At 50.2% G+C, this 16,900-nt stretch overlaps 7 protein-coding genes across 7 annotated transcripts; 2 read left to right on the top strand and 5 right to left on the bottom strand.

The window, feature by feature from the left end:
* Positions 1 to 429: 429 nt before the first annotated feature.
* TrAtP1_000613 (uncharacterized protein) lies at positions 430 to 2,636 on the top strand (the record flags this gene model as incomplete). Its single annotated transcript, XM_014090639.2, has 4 exons — positions 430 to 565; positions 1,151 to 1,318; positions 1,375 to 1,612; positions 1,667 to 2,636. The coding sequence occupies 4 exons, from the start codon at positions 430 to 432 to the stop codon at positions 2,634 to 2,636; spliced, it is 1,512 nt and encodes a 503-aa protein (XP_013946114.2).
* TrAtP1_000612 (uncharacterized protein) lies at positions 2,275 to 4,727 on the bottom strand. The gene is made up of 2 exons (XM_014090638.2): positions 4,326 to 4,727; positions 2,275 to 4,264 (listed from the first exon to the last, which is right to left on the bottom strand). Exons 1-2 carry the CDS (start codon positions 4,511 to 4,513, stop codon positions 3,271 to 3,273), a joined length of 1,182 nt encoding a protein of 393 aa, XP_013946113.1. The 5' UTR covers positions 4,514 to 4,727; the 3' UTR covers positions 2,275 to 3,270.
* Positions 4,728 to 5,087: 360 nt separating this feature from the next.
* TrAtP1_000611 (uncharacterized protein) lies at positions 5,088 to 7,828 on the bottom strand. Its single transcript, XM_014090581.2, has 5 exons — positions 7,393 to 7,828; positions 7,012 to 7,277; positions 6,689 to 6,955; positions 5,486 to 6,619; positions 5,088 to 5,416 (listed from the first exon to the last, which is right to left on the bottom strand). The coding sequence occupies exons 1-5, from the start codon at positions 7,493 to 7,495 to the stop codon at positions 5,321 to 5,323; spliced, it is 1,866 nt and encodes a 621-aa protein (XP_013946056.2). The 5' UTR covers positions 7,496 to 7,828; the 3' UTR covers positions 5,088 to 5,320.
* TrAtP1_000610 (uncharacterized protein) lies at positions 7,637 to 8,120 on the bottom strand (the record flags this gene model as incomplete). The annotated part of the gene is made up of 2 exons (XM_066110652.1): positions 7,637 to 7,837; positions 8,094 to 8,120. The coding sequence occupies 2 exons, from the start codon at positions 8,118 to 8,120 to the stop codon at positions 7,637 to 7,639; spliced, it is 228 nt and encodes a 75-aa protein (XP_065966724.1).
* Positions 8,110 to 9,502, bottom strand: TrAtP1_000609 (uncharacterized protein). The gene has a single exon (XM_014090637.2). It carries the CDS (start codon positions 9,328 to 9,330, stop codon positions 8,467 to 8,469), a length of 864 nt encoding a protein of 287 aa, XP_013946112.2. The 5' UTR covers positions 9,331 to 9,502; the 3' UTR covers positions 8,110 to 8,466.
* A 743-nt stretch (positions 9,503 to 10,245) lies between these two features.
* Positions 10,246 to 14,344, top strand: TrAtP1_000608 (uncharacterized protein). Its single transcript, XM_014090572.2, has 2 exons — positions 10,246 to 13,054; positions 13,117 to 14,344. The coding sequence occupies exons 1-2, from the start codon at positions 10,457 to 10,459 to the stop codon at positions 14,119 to 14,121; spliced, it is 3,603 nt and encodes a 1,200-aa protein (XP_013946047.2). The 5' UTR covers positions 10,246 to 10,456; the 3' UTR covers positions 14,122 to 14,344.
* A 288-nt stretch (positions 14,345 to 14,632) lies between these two features.
* On the bottom strand, positions 14,633 to 15,757 carry TrAtP1_000607 (uncharacterized protein; the record flags this gene model as incomplete). The annotated part of the gene is made up of 4 exons (XM_014090636.2): positions 14,633 to 14,782; positions 14,838 to 15,381; positions 15,454 to 15,535; positions 15,592 to 15,757. 4 exons carry the CDS (start codon positions 15,755 to 15,757, stop codon positions 14,633 to 14,635), a joined length of 942 nt encoding a protein of 313 aa, XP_013946111.1.
* Between the last annotated feature and the right edge of the window lie 1,143 nt (positions 15,758 to 16,900).

Here is a 16,900-nt window from a genome sequence, read left to right as displayed (position 1 = left end):
CATTCGTCGTTGGCAAAATGCGGCAGTCTGTCTTGATATGCAACCTTCCACTCGATGCCGTATACGCATCTGATCCTGCGCCGCAAGCAAGCCTAGACGGATCACCAACCGCATCTGTTTCACATCTCGGGTATCTATTCAGGACCGGAGTTCCATGACTGTACTCGCGAGTTCTGGCAGTGACTGTTGTGCAAAGAGCCCTGGGTGTCACCACCAATTACCACATTCTGGAGGCACGGTTCTATATAATGCCGACTGGCATAATGATGATAGTAGCAATGGCTGTGCTATATTGCTATTCATGGATCTGAGAGACCATCTCCTATTTGCTATTATTAAACGTATATGTTCATTTACATGAAAATAGGCAATTATTGTTCCTTCACTGCCTCTTCCATACATCAGCAGAGAAAGCTTGCCATTTTCACGATGACACATCCCCGTCACCACAACTCGTACAGGAGACTGCTCCAAGACCTGCATATTTTCCATCTTTCTAGACGGAAGAAAACCACTGCACTTCTAGGCGTTGAAGAGGCAAACAGCTATAAGTGCCAAGTCGCCAGTTTGCCGGTCCGGCAAGGCACCCCCCTCAACATCCATTCACCAAGTGTGCCCAGATAAACAAACGAAATAAATGTGACGCGTGCCTCGTGCTTTTCAAGCGTGATTCAGAGAATTGAGCCAATGAAAAATAAAGAGGAAGAAGAAGAAAAAAAGCGCGCACATTTTCATCACCTCTCTTCTCCTCTCCCCCTCCCACTTCTGTTCCCTCACCTGCATTCAACACACTCGTTCCAGTCATTATCAACTGCAACAGCATTTCGACTTTCTCACGCTCTCTTGAGTTCAAACGCATCTGTTCTCTTCACATCTTCTGAAGCTTTTCTTAAACCAGGTATGAAACTCTCCTGCTTTGTCCCTTCTGTTGTGTCATCGTCACGCCTGTATCACCTCGAGCTGCTCTTCCCGAACAAACTCTTCCCGCAACTCCCATCACCAGCCCGTTGCAGAGCAGATTTCTCGCTAATATCTCAATACTCCTAGTCTTATTACTCTACTTAAGCACTCTGCAAGTCTATTCCAAGTATGCCATCTTCTCTCCCCAGCCTCTATCCAAGCAAAAGAAAGATTAACCCATCTTCCACAGTGGCGAGCATGAAAGATTCCGAATCTGGCGCCGTGCCTCAGCGCAAAATGGGCACGTTGCGAAAAGCCAAGAAGCATCTCCTCGAGGCCAGATTCCTCATGGGCGCGGCCGTCGGCATCTCCCTGCTCACTGCAGTTCTTGTGATCAGCCTCCTGGCAGCTCACTGCGGTATGATGTCCTCCCCGCTGAAACAGAAGATGGGCATGATTTCTGACCAAATACAGCTGGCCTTGAAAAGCTACTTGCAACTCAGAGGGGATTTGCTATTGCGAGCCAACAGGCTCTCCCAATGGTCAACCACAAGCTTGGTCGCCGTGATGTTGACTGCGACGAAACCGATTTGAGCATGTCTGGCTCTGCTGATGAGATTGTTACACTCGTTCTTGATAATGGTTCTATCGCTGCCGCAACTCAACCACTTGCAGCCAAGGCCGTCGTTTCTGTCACCAGCATCCCAATCTCGTAAGTAAAATGTCCATCTGCAATGGAAATCCTTCTGCTCACGCCTTGACACAGTACCCAAACGGCCACGTCGACCATCTACAGCATCATCACCCCATCCCAGCCAGCCATCGTGACCAAGACCAAGACCATGACGACTTCAGTCCTTCCCACACCAGAGACATCCGTGTGCTCGGCCTTTAGCACCACGGTTACTGTCACCGTGACCGTCGTGCCAACCCCCAGCCCCTGGACCTCCAGCTCTGTTCTCGGTGACGTTACCGTGACTGCTGGCGCATCAACCATCACCAATGTCAACACAGATGTCTCTTATACCAGTGGACTGCCGGATGCCACCATATCAGGAAATCCATCAACCGTCACTGCCGTTGATGTTTCTGTGACTGGCTTGCCGGACGTGACCATCTCTGGAAACCCATCCACAATTACCAACGTCCTTACCGACGTATCTCTCACCAGTGGTCTTCCAGACGCAACTGTCTCCGGCAGTCCATCAACTGTCACTGCAATCCAGACCAGCCTATCTCTCACCCCAGAACCCGTCACTTCGTTCGTCACCGTGGTCATCTCTGACCTCTGGGGTCCTTCGGCCAGTTCCTCCGCCCCAGACTGGGTAACAGTCACCGCCATATCTACCATCAGAACAACCGTCACCACCATCGACGCCGCTCCATCTCCCATCATTGTCACCGTTACAAGCGCTTACCCTGAGCCTGCGATGAGTACCTCGACGGTTTCCTCTGACAGCTCTAAAGCCGGCGCTCAGACGTTCCGCCCAAGCGCCCTCACCCAGACCATCACCGCGACCAATGGTCAGCCCGCCACGACCACTACTACTGTCCTCATACCGTCAGTGTTCTCTGGCACCAATGGCACCGCGAATGGGTATCCATCTGGTACCGCAACGAGCATCATTATGCCCTCTATCCCAGTTATTGTCTCTGGCAGCAGCAAGGGCATGGAGCCGCTCAGCCACGCTCTTTGCCTCATCATGGCGGCTGCAGCCGTCATGTCTATGCTCTAAGAGTATCCTTTTAGTGGGTACTCTTTGAGATAGCATTGGACAGATAATTTACTGTATGTAAGATACACAAGGAACTAGTTTTGCTGATTTACTTTTTATTTTTCTTTCTTTTCAGACTGAAGGCAGTCACGGGGAACTGGATGAGCTATGGTCGGTAGACTGGCCATCAGACAAGGAATGACGATGTTTAATATTTCAGAGCAATTTTATGCAGTTGGGAATCACAGGTTATAATATAATCGCAGAGTTTTCTGGACTTCAGAAAATTTAGTCTGATAAGAGAACAACTCATGACCCAGTAAACTAATATGATATCTTGAACTTAAAGCCATCGAAGGAAAAATACCTTATCCATCATTAGAACATTGATGGAAGAAAAAGAAAATCTTGTCCAAACGCCTCAATCTTGTCCCAATAGGCTGCCCCTAGGACTCCAAATGCCACCATACCCAATTAGTACCTATAACAACGACTCAGGTATATATACCCGTCGTCCCGAAACTACCTGAGAACCTCTTCCCGTTTGCCCTCGTTCATTTCAAACAAAGCCGGAGCAAAATGTTGATTCCAACCCCCAACGCAAAAAGAAAGAGAGAGCGTCCTGCTTGAAGCCACTGAAGTGAGCAATATTCTGCTATCGTTGCCCGCGCGCATTTTCTCGTGCTTGTCTAGCCTTCCAGCTGTCTCTGATCCGACCAGCAGCGCCATAGAGGTCATTCACCGAAACGCGGTCATTGATACTATCCAGGACGCTTGAAACTGTACTCGTGTGGTTTGCCTCGTGTTTATCGTCTCTGAAGCGGAGAATACGCCATCTTCGTTGATCATCCTGGTTACACTCCACGATGCGATCGTTCAATGGGTCGTTCAAGCCTTTCAGCGTCTCCCACTCCTCTTCCGTAATGTAAAGCTCATCGAAACGAGCGTATTTTTCTGGGCCATCGCCCTTGAAAACGAATAGCTCTGCTTTTGGTAGGCTATCATAATCGGTAAAGGGCTCTGTAATGCCTTCTTTGCGCTCCCATTCATCTGGCTCAACAAGCGGGAACGTAAGTCTCATTCGTAGGTCAATGGTGTTTTCTTCCGGTGGTTTCCACTTAAGAATGTGAGGGTCGGTGCCGTGCTTGTAGGCAGTATTCCGGCATGTGAAAATAAGGCCATCATTCCCATGCTTTAGTGCTGGCAGAATCTGTTTGAACATCATCTCGATGCCGTAGCCGAGTTGAAACGGCTTCATTTCCATGTAGAAAGGCTGGTATTGTAGCTCGTCTGGATAGTCCTTGAACATTTTTTTATACGGTGTATACAGCCGTTCTCTGAAATAAGCCAGGCGTTTATCAAGAGATCGATCCATGAGCTTATTGCCATCCATCACGAGACAGTCGAAAACAAGGAATCGAGGCTCCGTTCCTCCATCGGGTCGCTTGTCCCACACCAGTTCGCCATCAACAAGCGTTGCTGTGTGGAAAGCACTCACATCCGTCTCGCGCGGGAAATGCAGGCTCTTATTGGTGATGTACCAATAGTCATTCTTGCGATCAATCAAGTAGTGCGCTTCCCCTTGGTTCTCATCCTCGGTCAAGTAGAGAAGGTAGCGGATTCCGTCGGATTTTTCGCATACGTAGTAGCTGGCACTTTGTTAGCCATGAAAGCCCAAGACGGTTGGGTATTTGCTGGTCACTGCCTTACTCTTGTTTCGTCAACTCGTCCAGATGTTGTCTGGCAAAGCTGACGGGCTGCGCGCCCGGAAAGCTAGTCTGTTGTCTGCCCAGCAGCTCTGCCACTTCTCGCCGCATGGTATGCAGGAGCTGGCCCTCCGCCTTGACGCCGGGCTCATCAATCGACCCTATGGGCCCGTCTGTTTTGTTGGGCTCCATTGTTCGTCGTGCCGGCCTTGGTCAATCGGCGCGTCGCAGCTCGGCGGCGCTGCAGGATCGAGATCGCCGAGAGAAGCAAAAAGCCAGCTGAATCCTAGTCTCCAACAAAATGATATCTGTAGACAATTTAGTGCTACCTGATTGAGCAGCAAGCGCGCTCGAGGCAGGACACCTCTTGAGCGTAGAGCGTAGCGTATAGGTCTAAATTGGAGGCTGAAAGAGCTGTAATCAAGATGCTGTGACGTGCAGCAGCACTACCAGCTCTGTTGCCTTGGCGCTTATCGATAAGGCGCAACAGCCGTAGCGAATATGTAGGAGAATCAGCTTGGGAATCCCCAAAGAACCAAAGCATGCTGAGAGAAAAAGGTGAAAAGAAGAGAAGAGGAAAAAAAAAAGTCATAGTCTATCAATGTCTCTTATAGTACACTTTTATGATTTCTGTAAAACTAAGTTTGCCAACGTAAATGGACCTCAGTCAAAGCAAGAAGACGACAGTATGACTTTACCAGCGCCATCGCTACGCAAAGTTGAACCTTAGATACACAGAGATACAAAGATACAACGCCAAGGCAAATTTACAGAGATTGAATAAAGATTAATTGCCATCTAATTAGAGTTTCGCATGATGATATCACCTATTTGGTATTCAGATAAGACGCAAGTTGCTCCTGAAACGGCGCCAAGAGCAGCTTGATAAGAATATTAGGTATAACGAGACGGCCATTTTAGATTAGAAAGTCATCTTCTTGGCCTTTCTTCTTACATTAGAAATTCATCAGCATGTTTGTCCGTTTCAGTGACAACTCGCTAATTGTCGTCTATTTTATCGACCTCTGCCCTGGCCTCTTCCCACTGCTGCTTGCTCTTGCGTGCCCACTCAACTTGACTTCTCGCGTATGCCAACTGCCGAGACTATTAGCAACAAAATTTGAAGATATTTGGGTGGTGACTTTTTGGCTGCTGTAGACTTACCATATATCGCCTCAAGTCATCTTCCTTGTCTTTCTGGAACCGCTTCAAATCGCTAAGCACACTGGCGCTGGCATCCTTGACATCTCTTTCAGAAGCTACTTGGGCCTGTTCTAGCTGGCCTATAGACTCGCGCGTCTTTCCGATGGTATCTCGGCGAGTTCGCTCAGGGTCCACGTCCACGACTCCCTGCACTGCGTGGCGGATTGGACCAAATATCTTGTTTGTTATAGAGTTTGTACTAGGCATCTTTCGGTGTGTTATGGTCGACGCACTTCTCTCGGGGACGCCTTGGTTTACAGACGGAGGAACCGACGGGAAATCGCCATGAGTCGGTGGGAAATCGGAGTCTATAGATTCAGTATCCTCTTGGCTTCCATCGCGTCGATGCTGTGTCGGCGGCTCTCTAAGACTCGCCGACCGCTTAGGAGGGGGAGATATTTGCTGGCTGCTCGAAAGGTACTGCTCAATGCGCCTTGCTTCTGCTTCACTGCGCTCAAGCTGGTCCAACAGGGCTCTCTTCTTGTTGAGCTCCTCACTTGTCATATCTTGCTGCACACGCTTGAGGACTCTATACCGCAAGACGCTTCTGACGACACCTGCAAACTGGGCATTCTCTCTCATTGGTTCTGCAAAACTGGCGCCCAAAGTGCCTGAAAGTTCCTCAGTCGCAATATACGACGCATCAGCGGCTTGACCTATTCGTTCAATGGCTGGTCCTAGGGACGGGGCTTGCTCTGAAAGGGCAAAGGCGTTGTATCTTGATCCCAGTTCGCAAAGATCTGCCGCTAAAGATGATAGATGACTGAGAGTTCGGCGATTGACCTTCTCCATAGGGCCTGTCAAAAGCTGTTCCAACTCCTTGATCGACGCCTCATAAGAGATGAAATATGGGTCAAGCTCTTGCTCGCTGAGATTGGATGCATCTGCTGGGAAGCGTTCGATCGCATGTGCTGCGCCCTGGATGACAGAAGCACTCAGGTCGGCGCCCGTACCTGCTGAAGTCTTGAGCTTCGATGAGCTCGAAGGAACCGGAAGGAAGCTGTGAGCAAGTGAGGGGTTCGCGGTATCCAACGGCGGTGCTTTCAGGATGACCTTGGGAATAGAAGCCACCGGGTGAGCGTGCAAGACTTCGCTCTAGAAGTATGTTAGCAAAGGTCAAAATAAATAAGTACACATCGAAAAAAGAAAAGGAAATCCCATTACCCAGCTTGAGTTTGGATCAAGAAACCTCCACCAAACCCCGTCTTCTCTTACGGCGTCCATTCGACGGCAGCGATTCAAAAAGACCATTAACATGCGCTTTCGTAAGTCGATGATTTGCTGGTCTTGTTTCGCGCTTGTGGGATTCGCAGCGTAGTCGGCCATAGTATGCTTTTCCGGAATGGGAGGGATAACAAGAGTCGGGTGAAGACGGGTCAACGCATCTCTGAGCGAGGCAAACTCAGAGTAACGACGACGGACCTCTAAATCCTAATTCTGGAAGTCAGAAGACTAGAATGAAGTAGAACCAACCGAGTGCGACTCACTCCTGTTTTAATGGTGTACACGATAAATCTCCCTCCGCTTTCTACGCTTTTACCCGCATCCGTGATCATAATTGGCATGTTCGGATTCTCATAAAGGATCTGCTCGATACGGCTGTTGTATCCGCCTGGCCTCCGTCGCGGAGGGGTGTCCTCCCTCAGGACATCATCATCGTCAACTTGGCCAATGCCATGGCTGAATGGCGGACGTGGTGACTGGCCAACGTCGCTCCCAGTTGAAGGGGTATGAGAAGCCTCAAAAACGCCATCTACAGTGTCCGACTGCCGTTAGTTTTGCCATGGTTCTCATCGGGATATGCCAGCGACCCATTTTGGAGCAATAGACCCAGAGGCGCTCAGGGGGACGAGGAGCAATGGACTTACAGTCTCTTGATGTCGGCGAGCTCGGAATTGCAGACGACGAGGTCTGTGAATCCCGGCGATCGAAGCTGGTGCCGTAAGGGTTGTTGTCTTCGTCGTTCCACATGATGACAGCTCTTTTGTACGGTTCTACCTATATGCGAATAGGGCGCTGGAGGCGAAGCGCGGTGGTGGTCGTGGCCTTGGTTTCTCGAGATGGCCTGAATGTGCTCTAGCTGTACCGGGACGACGATGAGCTCTGAGGCAACTACGGCGGGGCGGAGTCGTTTAAGCGGCTGGGACGTGGGGTCAAGATCAGGGTATGCAGGTCGCTGTGAGCGCTGTCGCCATTATCCAGCAAACGCAAGGACGAGATGCTGCGGCCAGGCGAGAGAAATTCAAGACTGTAAACGACGATGGTAGGCAGAAGCGGAGAGCGAGTTGGCGGCTTGCGAAGCTTCGGGCGTTTCTGGCGCAGGGCGAAACAAGAACCTGCTAACGGGCTGATGACGATACAGCGCGCGCACGGACCACCTGCATTTACGTTGCATGTACCTTGCCCTGCAAAAAACGCTGCAAAAAACCTGTGCCAGGCATGGCTGTGGGCACAGGTTCGCCGCGGGTACATGTACTTTGACGTGCAAAAATGGAGTGATTCTACTTTCGCCAACGCCTCTATGCCTTTTAAGTGCCGGTGGTTACCATCTGATCAATGATGCTCGTACTCTCTTTAGGCTGCGCCTGTACATCATCTTGCAGGCTTGAAATCGGTCCGCGTTCGTTCCTCAACTGCCGCCACTAAGTTGATTAAGTGTTTGCATTTTCTCTTTTGTGTCTTTATAAATCATCATTTGACTACTAGCACCTACAAGCCCATAATTCCCTTGATGTAATACACTGGACCAAGTTATCCTTTTCTATACATCCCATTATACATATCCGAGATTCAGCGTCCATAGTGACGCTGAAGAAACTGTTGCGGTTGCAAACCTCCCCGTCATTGGCAGCCCTATTGGCCGTATGGATCTGTTACTGCGTAAATAAGGCGATGGCGTTTCGCCCATCTCGCCATGTACATGTAACCGGCATCACAAACGCTCACCGGCGCCGAGGATTCACTTCAAAATCGTCGCTGTGGACCGTGGCAGCATCGCTCCGAATTGACTCCTTCGAGTCGTTAGAAGCGTCAAGATTGCATAGCATGGACGAAGCATCATCCTGCTCTGTGGCTGTTGTTTCGAAAATGCCTTCATCTACATGATTGTCGAATTGCGGCATGGTGTTTTCGAGGCGCCTATCTGTAGTTGAATGTTCGATCCTGATGATTGCTCTCTGTTCAGATTTTGGAGAAGGAGAGGGAGAACTCGCAATGGTAGATGCCGCTCCAGCAGGGAGGTTGAAAGCCCTATAGAAGCGTTGCCACCATGTAGGATGACTCGATGAACATTCGTCCGGAGTTCGGCTTGGCTCTGTGCGAGAATCTTTTGTTTTTGGCAGCTCGGGAGCTGTTACACCAGGATATGTAGGGTATTGTGTTCCCTGTGGCAAACTTGTTGGAGCCATCGTGTGGATTTGAGCATTGTGAGCACCTATGACGCCAAATGGCTGCGCTGGTAACACCTGGGGCGCTGGCAAGTAATAACCAGGAAAGTTTGGAGGCATTCCGTTCCCGAAGACGAAGTTTTGTGGCACTGAATACGGTGTTGGCTTTGCTGTGCCCTTCCGGGTGAATTGGTAACGCCGTTCTCTCTGCACTCTAGACGCATGATTCGTTTTGGTTTTGATCCGGAAGATTCTCGCTCGACCCGCACAGTACATCCAAACAATCGACAGGATGATAACTGCAACAACAATGGAGAATATGATGCCAAATCGTGTTGCTGAGTTGAGACAGTGCCACCCGAGGCAAGTGTCGGATCGGGGAAGACGGAGGGTTTCTTTTGTGGCCTCGAAACTTGACATGGCGATAGCCAAACCTGGCGAACAGAAGCGAGGCGATTAAAGATGGATTTGATAATGTTTAGTCGTATCGTGGAATATCGCATAATGCAGCAAATATCATCCTGATATTGGGTCATCCACCAGGAAGCTGAGCACGAGTGTTGGAATGAACAATCAGATACTCCTGTTGACGTAAGAAGAGAAGAATCTGTTCAACAAGATAGATGCCGATGGACTGACGAGCGCCTCCATCTGCCTGGCAGCTGGCAGAGCGCATAGGACACTCCCTTGGAATAAGCTCCAGTGACTCAATGCACAACTCACATGGACACTATTTCCTAAACATATCCTTGAGTATTCATATTCACAAAGTAAATGAAAATAGATAGAGAGAGTAAGTTTATGTAAACATAGTATTTGCAAGCTACTACTATTATATATGTTTATTATACTAGAAAGGGAACTCCCGCCTATGTACCTAGGTACCTAGATAAAAGGGGCATGTATGTTCACCACATCTTTAACAAAGCCTCGAGAGACATACAAAGCTTCATATATATCTTTATAGAGGATGATCTTATTTTTAGTAATCATAATGTATCTACTATCACTATATCAATTTTTGTATGAGATTGGAGCATATGCTGGGCAGAGAGCAGCCTTGGTCTGGCTCAGGAGCATCAAAACTATTCTGCGTTGCCACCTCAGAGAAAGAAGTTTGAGAGGATAAACTGCAATAACTTTATAAAAAAAATTCATTTTCCAAGAATCCTTGATTCAAATTAGCTTGGCATTGCTGTTCTCTCAGATTCAAGTGAGGCTCCTTAGATCCGCAGCCGCTAAGGCAGCGTCGCGGAGCGCACGGGCCACCTGCACTTCGCTGAGCTACCATCATGGAATTTCTGGCTCGCCTCCGATTGTTCCCAAGACTTGCGATATCAACCCTCTCGGCAGCCAATTCTCAGCTCACGGCAACAATTTCATCCGCGTTTGGCTGGCGGCATTTGCCATGATCTAGGAAAATACCGATGAACACCATTGGCTGTCACCTTCGAGGCGCTACATTGGCTTGACGCGTTCCTGCGATTTCGCCCGACTTTACGCACCCCCCCGATTTCCTCACAGACATTGAGCCAGATCCTCAGGCATGGCGGCCCTCCAGAACGGCGCCGCGAACGGTGCGGCAAATGGAGATGTTTCAAAAGCCCCTAAGAGTGCCCGATTCTCCGACATCCCCTCTGCCATCGACATCCCCGTCCAGGGCGACCAAGAAGACGAAGCGGTCGAAATCGATCTCGAAGTCCTTGTTGATGATCCGACGGAACTGTGTACCCTGTTCGAAAACGAGCATGCGGCCAAAACTTATTGGATGACGGTCGCGCTGGCGTATGCGAAGCAGCGGAAAATCGACCACGCCATCGAAATGTTGATCCGAGGCGGCAACGCCATACAGAGCGGCGGCAACCCACGCGATAAGGTCAGCATGATATGCTGCCTCTGTTGGATGTATCTATGGAAGAGTCGAGAGGCCCCTCGTGTTGCGCCTGAAGATGCCAATGCGTCGGAAACCAAAACGAAAGAGCACTATCTGCAGCTTGCAACATCATCCCTCAACGACGCCGCACGTCTTAACCCGTCCTTCTCGCCCATCTTTCTCGCACGTGGAGTTTTGCTACTGCTCAGGGCCTCACTACAAGGACCATCGAAGACTGCGGGAAGCCTAGGGACAGAAAAGGGGGAGCTCCTGAAGAACGCCGCCAAGGCCTTCGATGATGCACTCCGAGTCTCTCAAGGCAAAAACGTGCTGGCTTTGATGGGGAAAGCTCGCACTCTGTTCTCCATGCACAAGTATCCCGAGGCTCTGGCTGCATATCAAGATGTGCTGCAAAAAAGACCCGATCTAGTCGACCCCGACCCTCGCATTGGAATAGGCTGCTGCTTCTGGCAACTTGGATTCAAAGACGATGCCAAGGTAGCGTGGGAGAGATGTTTGGAAATCAACCCCGATTCCAAAGTTCCCAAGAGTCTTCTCGGCCTGTACTATCTTGATGCTAGCGGTCATGTTCCGGTTAACAGCCCAGAATTTCCCCAGCTTTACAAGCGGGCCATGATCGACTACATTCAGGATTCATTTAAACTTGATAAAGACGTTCCCATCACCTGCTCCACCTTTGCGAGCTACTTCTTGTCTCGAAAAATGTGGGATAAGGCAGATAAGCTGGCTCACAAGGCCATTCAATATACCGATGTCAACGCCGTTGCGAGTGACGGATGGTATTTGCTGGCGAGAAAAGCTCACTACAACGGCGATTTAGAGCGTGCCAGTGATTACTATCGTCGCGCTGACGACGCTCGTGGAGGTACTGAGACCGGCTATCTTCCTGCCAAGTTTGGCGTTGCGCAGCTATCTGTCCTGAAGAACGATCTTGGAGAGGCGAAGCTGAGGCTAGAGAAGATTATCCAGCAATCCAAGAACCACGAGGCCATGATTCTTTTGGGAATCATTTATGCTGAAGAAATCTTTGCCAACCAGAGCAGTGATATCAAGGAGGATAGATCTGCAGAAATGAAAAAGGCAGTTGCTCTACTGGAGGGCGTCAGAAATTCTTGGAAAGATCCTAAGAAGGCCCTGTCTCCGGACCCTTCTGTCCTCCTAAACCTGGCCCGGCTATATGAAACAGACAGCCCTGACAAGGCACTTCAGTGTTTACAACAAGTTGAGCAGCTCGAGATCGAACAGATTCCAGAGTCGGAGCACCCAACAGACGCTCCCGCTTCCGAACTTCAGGCAGCTCTTCGCAAGTTCCTCTCGCCTCAGCTTCTGAACAACATTGGCTGCTTCCATTCCCAGGCGGAGAAACATGATCTTGCCAGTGAGCTGTTTGAAGCTGCGCTAAGTGCTTGCATGAGAGCTGGCGAGAAGGATCCTACGATGGACACTGACGCCTTGGTGACGACTATTAGCTTCAACCTTGGCCGAAGCTATGAGGCTCGGGGCCTGACAGACAAGGCGGTGGAAGTGTATGAGGGCCTCCTTAACCGCCACGACGATTATACCGACGCCCGCACACGGCTTGCATACATCAAGCTAAGAAAAAATCCCAACAAGGAAGGTCCTGATGCTGTGGCAAAGCTCTACCAGGAGAATACCGCCGACTTGGAGGTTCGAGCACTCTATGGATGGTATCTTGGAAAAGTCCACTCCAGAAAGCGCCCGGCAAACATTCAAGAAGACCACGAGTTCCGTCACTACAAGCACACTCTACAAAACTACGATAAGCATGACAGGTATGCCCTGGTCGGAATGGGCAATCTGTACCTCCTGCAGGCAAGAGAAATGCGTCGTGAAACAGAACCAGAGAAGCAGAAGAGAAGCGCAATCTACTGCAAGGCTGTTGAATTCTTTGAGAAAGCTTTATCACTGGACCCGAAGAACGCCTATGCTGCTCAGGGCATCGCCATTGCTCTGGTGGAAGACAGGAAAGATTTGAAGACGGCTCTCACTATTTTCAACAAAGTTCGAGATACAGTCAAAGATTCTCATCTGTATGTGAACTTGGGCCACATTTTTGCTGAACTGAAGCAGTTCACCAAGGCCATCGAACACTATGAGATAGCTCTATCGAAAGACGGCAAATCGAATGATCCAGTCATTCTCTCTTGCCTTGGCCGGACGTGGTTAAACAGAGGCAGGGCAGATCGAGATGTAGATTCATACAACAAAGCCCTCGAGTGTGCTAAAAAGGTAAGCATGCATATGGTTGACATACCAGATATAGTTTTTAACTTACTAACCGTGACTCGCAGGCGCTTGAGGTGGCTCCGGACCAAATACACTACAAGTTCAACGTTGCCTTTGTTCAAATTCAGCTTGTGACCACGATCCAAACTCTGCCGGAAAGCAGACGGACAGCTGAGCAGCTGGAAGAGGCGTCAGAGGGTCTCGAAGCCGCGATTGAGTCGCTGGATATGATTGCTGCCCATCCCCAAACACCTTATCCCAAGCATGACGTTGAGCAGCGTGCTAATATGGCTCGCAATACACTTCGCAAACAACTTGAGAGAGCTCTAGGAAAGCAGAAGGAGTGGGAGGAGAAGAATATGGAAAAGATTGTGGCTGCTAAAGAACAACGAGAAGCTGAGATTAAGAAGCGCGAAGAAGAGCGACAGGCCGTTCTGGACAAAGAGCGGGAGCGACAGGAGAAGATTCGGAAAGAACGTGAGGCCATCGCCGCCCGCGATAGGCTACATGCAGAGCAACGAGCTGAAGAGGAGCGCGTGCGTCACGAGGCAGAGATGACTACTGATGAAGAGACAGGAGAAAAGGTCAAAAGAAAGCGCAAGCCAGCGCCACGCGGGGCCGCCGGCGAGGGCAAGCCCAAGAGGTCGTCAAAGAAGAAGAAGGCCGACGCGGATGATGACGAGGGCTCTGAAGAAGAGAACCACACCAAAAAGAGAAGACGCCTCACCAAGAGGGAGTCTTCCAAGTTCAAGTCTGCCGAGATTGTTGTCGACTCTGATGAAGAAGAAGCCAACGACGACGACTACGACGTTTTGGACCGTGCGGACAGAAACCTGGAGAGAGAGGAGACACCTCTCTCCGAGGCCGACGAAGACGCTGGCCGGATGGACGTGGATGAAAAGGATGGCCGCGATGAAAGAAACGACGACGATGACGAGGACGAAGACATTGGTGCTTCTCGTTCCCAAGCCAAGAGAACGCGCAGAGGCCGAGCAATCGCAGAGAGTGACGAAGAGGACGAAGATGCGGAGCCTAGCGGTGCTGCAGCGGCAGATGAGGACGACGAATAATAATTGCTAGTATCTCTTATTTTCCCATGCATATTTGTATTCTGTTTAACGGAAAGGATTTCATTAGTAGTCCAGAGCTTGCACAATGTATATTAGCTTCCTCTTCATAAAAAAAAAGGAAACGCCGAAAGAGAGAAAAAAAAGGGGAAAATAGCGAATTTGTTTTAGATGGAGATGCATTTTTTAAGAGACATTAGCATAATTGACATTATAGATTATTCTATCCAAGTATCCTATATCCGATGTTTTGTTTTTTCTACCCACATTGGCCAATCCGTGATATTGCTCTTTTCTTTTTATTAAAGAGAGGGGATATCACTCTCAAGTCAATGAACCCATTACAACTTTTTAGAGCAAAGCAGTCTATAAAGCCACTCTCCTATTTTGATTTAAAAGAAGAAGAAAAAAGTGTTGTCACACCGCTTCAGGGCAAAAACCAAAAAAAAAAAATGCATTTGCTGCCAACTGATATACCGGCGCCGCACATGGACATATTCCTTTTTCTTTTGTTTTAGAAAGCGAAAACCTGGTCCTCGAGCTTGCTGACGGGACGAGCCTTGGAGAAACCGAGACCCTCGGTAGCCTTCTTCAGGCCGTTAATCATAGGAGGGGGACCACAGAGGAGGATCTTGACATCGCTGGCGGGCTTGGGGAGGTATTGCTAGTGCACAAGTCAGTATCAGCTGAAATAATGTTAAACGAGGAAGAAGACGTACGGTAATCATATCGGCAGTGACAAAGCCAACGCCACCGGTCCAGCCTTCCGGAGGCTTGTCCAGCACGTAGTGAACGCGGAAGCCGCTGTCCTCCTGGGCCAGGGTGTCGAGGTCCTCCTTGAGAAGAATATCCTGTGCAGTGACGTTGGCAAAGATCAGATCCACCTCGGTCTTGTCGCCGGTAGCACGTCCGCGAATAATGGCGCGAATGACCTGGAGCATGGGAGTGATGCCAGTGCCTCCAGCAATCATACCAAAGTGGCGGACCATGTTGGGGGTATAGACGAAAGCGCCCTTGGGGCCGCGAATGCGAATTGTCTGGCCGACTATGAGAGAGGCCATGTGTTTGGAGATGTTGCCCTGAGGATAAGACTTGATCAAGAGGTCGATGAATCCAGGCTGGTGGTCGCCGGAAATAGGGGTATACGATCGAACGATTTCCTTGACGGTTCCATCAGGCTGAGGAAGGTGGGCGCCGATGGAGATGTGCTGGCCGATGGGAAGACCAAGGATGTGCTGTTGCGAGGGGAGCTTGAATCGGTAGCTAGAGGTTTCTGTTGTTAGATCTGGCGCAACTTTGCAGTTTGAGGAGTGGAAAAATTGGTTGTGCACTGACATGGCCACATTGTGAGAAATGACAGTCTTCTCCTGAAGAGGGAACTCCTGGAAGACGTCCGGCTTCAGCACCTTCTTGATCTCTATAGAAAGGGGCAATTAGTATCGATACAGCGTACAAAGCGCAGAGGCCACTCACGGAAGCTGAAGTAGTTCCAAGTGCCGAGCACAACGGCCAGCAGAGCAGCATACGGCGTCCAGTCAATCTTGACAATCATGGTGCCGACGACGAGAAGACCGGCCGGGATGTAGATGTAGTCTCTGAACCGACGCTCAAACGCGTCCTGATCAATCTTTGCGGCCATGGCGACGATGTCGAGAAGAGCAGCGAGATCTTTGCTTCCAGAGCAAGTAGCGACGCAGGTTCTCGTTTCTGTTCCGATATTTATCGAACCTTACTTGGAGGTGGGACAAAGCGGGACAAGTTAGCCACAGAGGGGCGAGCCGCAAGCGCGGGCTTCGCGGGCTCGAAAGGCTAGTTTGGTCGGCAATTGAAGACGGCCTACAGCAGCGAGTGCCTTGACAGGAGACGCGACGATGAGGCTGGCGCCGAATTGGAGAAAAGAAATACTCCGACGCTTCTCGCGAGTTTTGTCGCCGTCTTCCCTGGACGCTGAAAAGACCACGCTGGATTAGGAAATTTTGGCGGTGACGATTGCAGGGCGAGGGTTCTGCCGTTGAGCTGGGTCCACCCTCAACGAAAAAGATGGCCAGGCAGTGGCTAGCAAGGCACCGGTAGAACGAATGATCCGGATCGCTCATTCGCGCAGCCATCGTTATCGTCTCCCGTACTCATAGCGCATGGCGCTGGACTTGTAGAAGCTCCATACCCAAGCTGGTTTAACAGACCTTCTGCCGGCAGCGCGATCGCGGATGGTGCTTCTGGATGGATGAGGAGATGCGGATGACGAGCTGCGACGGCAGAAGGGACGCTGATGCATACGTCATGCCACCACCAGGCACAGCGTGACGGATCATTTGGGCGCTTACAGAAAAAACCACACAGGCGATATCCGTCGCTGTGCTCTGCACTAAGGCTCGTATATTGCTGCTGCATAAGTTGTGTTGCGATACGAAGTGCAGGCTCTCCCTAATCAGGGAGGTTATGCGCCGCGACGAGGCACCCATTCGGCAGCTGACGTCCGGCCATACGAGATGCACGGCGCAACAGACAGCACCGACATGGAATTGAATACTACAGTGCTGTGCTAGAGAGATCCCGTAATCGTATTCGACGGCCCTAATGACCAAGACCGCCTGCCATCCTCCGACCCGTGCGCCGCTCCCAGCTGGAGATGTGCTCAACGACTTCCAGATGGTTGAAATCTGCGGCTGGAGTTGCAGATTGCCCACGGAGCCAGCCAGGAGCATGGACGATTGACACTTGACTAGATTAACCACATGTCGCTGGCCTGGTGCTGGGCGCTAGGAAAATCAGAAATTGGAGG

The sequence above is a fragment of the Trichoderma atroviride genome, chromosome 1 (genome assembly GCF_020647795.1).
Source record: "Trichoderma atroviride chromosome 1, complete sequence".
Classification (NCBI taxonomy): Eukaryota; Fungi; Ascomycota; class Sordariomycetes; order Hypocreales; family Hypocreaceae; genus Trichoderma; species Trichoderma atroviride.
The sequence above is the reverse complement of the archived record's forward strand: the minus strand, read 5'-3'. Positions and strand labels throughout refer to the sequence as shown.